Source organism: Parasteatoda tepidariorum, chromosome 9, assembly GCF_043381705.1.
Source record: "Parasteatoda tepidariorum isolate YZ-2023 chromosome 9, CAS_Ptep_4.0, whole genome shotgun sequence".
NCBI lineage: Eukaryota > Metazoa > Arthropoda > Arachnida > Araneae > Theridiidae > Parasteatoda > Parasteatoda tepidariorum.
Window position 1 is genome coordinate 21722950 of NC_092212.1, and position 3863 is coordinate 21726812.

Genomic DNA, 3863 nt, shown 5'->3' on the forward strand with positions numbered 1-3863 from the left:
CAGCATTTTTATTTTTTAAGTTGTTTATTTTTATTTCTTTTAGAATTCGTTATTTTTTTAGTGAAATGTTTTTTAACCTAACAGAATTCTTGGCCGACTGTTTTCTCTATGAATGAAGAAAATAAAGTAAATATTTAACTGTTGTGAAAAGAATCTTATTTAGTTGTACAAAGTACTTCAGCCAAAATTTGGGAGCCACGAAGGAGAATTATATATATTAGATCAGAAACACATAATTAAAAGGCAGAATGCTTTGGTGTTTTCAAAACAAAGCAAACGTTGCCACCGGCAGAAAAGAAATACAGCCAAAATTTGGGAGCCACGTAAGAGAATTATATATAATAGATAGATATTTGGGAGACTCGGTTGCCATGGAGACTCGCCAACTATTGGCGACAGGAGCACGTGTCGCCTTCCATGCTGTGCATCTTAATCAGACTAAATTTATATTGAATAAACAAAATGTTATTTTAAATTTAATTATTAAACTTTAATCTGAAAATGCATAAACCATCTTATACTTAACAAAAAAAGGTGAAATCTGAGATACACGACAAGAAGACGACCGCCTAAAATCTTAAGACGAGAGAAAAGTCGTTTTTTAACAGCGACGTAGGTGGTGGTTTCATCAAGTGACGCCCAGAAGGGACGTGAAAAAGAGTAAACCTCCTCTCGGTCACCATTAAGCATAAAAGAATCGATACAAAAAAAATCAATCAATCACTTAAAATGTTAAAATGCCATCACGGCTAAATTTACCAAAACTGAGAAAATTACGCTGATTTAATTTAGATAGTTTACATTTCGTTCGAGAAATGCTGAAACTAGTTTTAAAAAACCAAGTGTGATTTGATACAACATCACACTATAGTGTGATGTTGCTGATTCCTAATTATGATCAAATGATTCCTAATTAAGCTCAACTGATTCCTAATTATGCTCAACTTACCTAATTATGCTTAATCCACCTGATTCCTAATTATGCTCCAATAACCAATGTGTTAATTCAATTAACCCTTAAAAAACTCAAAATTTCAATGAAAAGGGGAGCATCAAAATGCTTTTAATCAATTACAGTATATATTTTTCTCTGAGCCTTTTGTACACATTTCCCAATGGGGTAAGCAGTTCATCCCCAATACTGATGCCAGTGGTACTGCTATTTCAGGAGTTCTAATGCAAGAATTTAATGGTCAACATAAACCCATATCTTACTTTAGTAAAAGTTTATCCCAATCAGAACGAAATTACCCCCCTATAAAACTTGAACTTTATGCTATTTATAGATCAGTAATGGCATTTAAACACTATTTGGCATGTAAAAAGTTTACTATCCTCACTGACTCCAAACATTTGATTCATTATAAGAAGGTAACATCTCCTGCTGATATTATAACCCCGTTGGTTTCTTCAGTTGTCAGAATTCACATATGAAGTAAAATGTATAGCTGGCTCAAAAAATCAATTGGCCGATTACTTCAGTAGAAGTCAAGACCCTGACCATTAGACCTCAGTACCAGAGGTACCAGGAATATACAGCACCAAGATTTGAAATGCCGAGCAATTTAACACTCCCGCAACCGGGCAAAACACCCCCGTATGACTTGCCGAGCTATCGTGTAACACCAAGATATGGAAACTTATCAAATTCAACAGTCTCTCATAATCCTAATGAAATTGGAGAATTCAATCAAACGTTTTACGGACAACAGAATCCTGGTATTGTACAGTACAGATCTACATTAATGAATGCGGGAAGTGTTGCGGAAAAGGGTGATTTTGACTGTAAAATGTCACCATCCTATACCCCACCGAAGTCAGTCCAATTTAATGTTCCACCTTCTGTAGTTACACCAGTGTCAGAAAACAACAGGGGACCTGCTGGGGTAAGTACATCCCCAGAAGTTGAACAAAAGCACAGACTATTACGACAAAAAACGTTTTTCCATGGATGAAACCACATTCAGATACAAATCCAGGAAAGAGAAGTCGCCAAGCCTACACCAAATATCAAACTTTAGAATTGGAAAAAGAATTCCATCTTACTAGTTAACTCATAAGAAAACGTCGAGTTAAAATAGCTCATACACTTGGCCTTACAGAAAGGCAAATTAAGATTTGGTTTCAGAATCGCAAAATGAAAGCTAATAAGGAAAACAAATTAAACATAGCAGCAAAAATTATCAAACACTAACAATGTGTAGTTCTTGGTTATACACAATAAACTTGATTATCATTTTAAATGCAAATATTAAATGCAAAATTACTAAAAATTAATTATCAAAAAATAATTTTCAAATCCTTTTACACATACATTTGTTACTTAATTTATATAACTGTATTAGAATGGTCACATAAATTTCAGTTTTTTAAAAATTATTATTATTGCTATTTTGGCTTTACAAAAGACTGTAGAAAATTGCATAAAACTACTTGTACAACAATTGAACGTGTGATGTAGCAACATCACATATATAGTTTCCTATTCTTCACTAAAGTGATATTGAAAACTTTATTATTCTCATTCCAAGCCTATTCTTCTACACTTTAAGGCATATAAATACAAATAGGATCGTCATAGTGACGTTCAAATTATGTATAGTTTCCTATTCTTCACTAAAGTGACATTGAAAACAGTACTGATTTATTATTCTCATTCCAAGCCTATTGTTCAACACTTTAACGCATATAAATACAGATACGATCGTAATAGTTACGATCTAATTATGTAAAGTTTCCTATTCTTCAATAAAGTGATAATGAAAACAGTACCGATTTATTATTCTCATTCCAAGTCTATTCTTCAACACTTTAACGCATATAAATACATATAATTCAAGAAAAAATATAAATCTGTTCTAGTTCAAAGCACAACACTAAATACGTAATTTGAAATAATTTTCACCTGGGCATGGTCACTCATTGCGGGGGTGTAAGACCATTCTGGAATTGAATAATGGAAATACTTTTTTAATGTGACCACTTGTTACTTTCGAGGGTGTGGGATTTGGTGCCCTTCTTGGATACATACGGTGCAAAGATATAAATTTAGAAGTCATTTGACCGTAATATATCTGTCAGAAGCTCTTCAGTGTGGGTGAGAGTAGTTTAAATTGGATCCAAGGGTGTGCCCTCTTAGGAAATTTCTTTGCAAGAATATATTTTTCCATGCAAAGATTTCATCAGGGATAGTAGGTCTACTATCTATATAAACTGAAGCAATTTCTCGTGTAATTTATTCAAATAAGAAAAAAAATTCAGGATGGGAACTTTTTTTTTTTTACCGTTAAAAACGAAATAATACTGAAAAAAAGAGTGTATTGTTGATGAAATTTCAACTTAATCATGCTGAATGATATTGGTGAGTTATTATGATTCCGGGAAAGTTGTATTCTAATTGAAATTTTGTTATAATGCTGTTCTTTTCATTCCAGAAATAGTGCATTAGTATATTGATTGTGTGTATGTTATTTAATCGAACCGGTTACACCCCCCCCAGTACGGCATCAGGAGCTACAAATTACTATATCATTTGCAGATATATTTTTCATCAAGTTTCCTTTTTATTTTAAAAAAGCAAATGAACAAAGATGGGAAATTGTTGAGACTTCAATTTAAGACACAACTAATTTTGATTCTAATAAAATTAAAAAAATCAACAGAGGGAACGTGATAAAAATCTAAACTGTATAGGGAGTTATTCCGTTTTTTTTTTATTAAGTCGTTGTATAGAATTACTTAAATTTAATTTAAATTTAAACAGCATTAATTAGAATTAATTAAACTTAAATTTAAACAGCATTAAATTTTTATGTGTTAGCGATATTATATTCGCACATTTTGCCACTGGTATCTTAGATTAA

General features: G+C 32.1%; 1 protein-coding gene across 1 annotated transcript; it reads left to right on the forward strand.

Annotated features, from left to right (window-relative positions):
- The first annotated feature begins 1270 nt into the window (after positions 1-1270).
- LOC122271226 (homeobox protein Hox-C5a-like) lies at positions 1271-2194 on the forward strand. The gene is given in 2 exon segments (XM_043051773.2): positions 1271-1914; positions 1917-2194. Coding segments are annotated over 2 exon segments (639 nt in total). The 5' UTR covers positions 1271-1553.
- The last annotated feature ends 1669 nt before the right edge of the window (positions 2195-3863 follow it).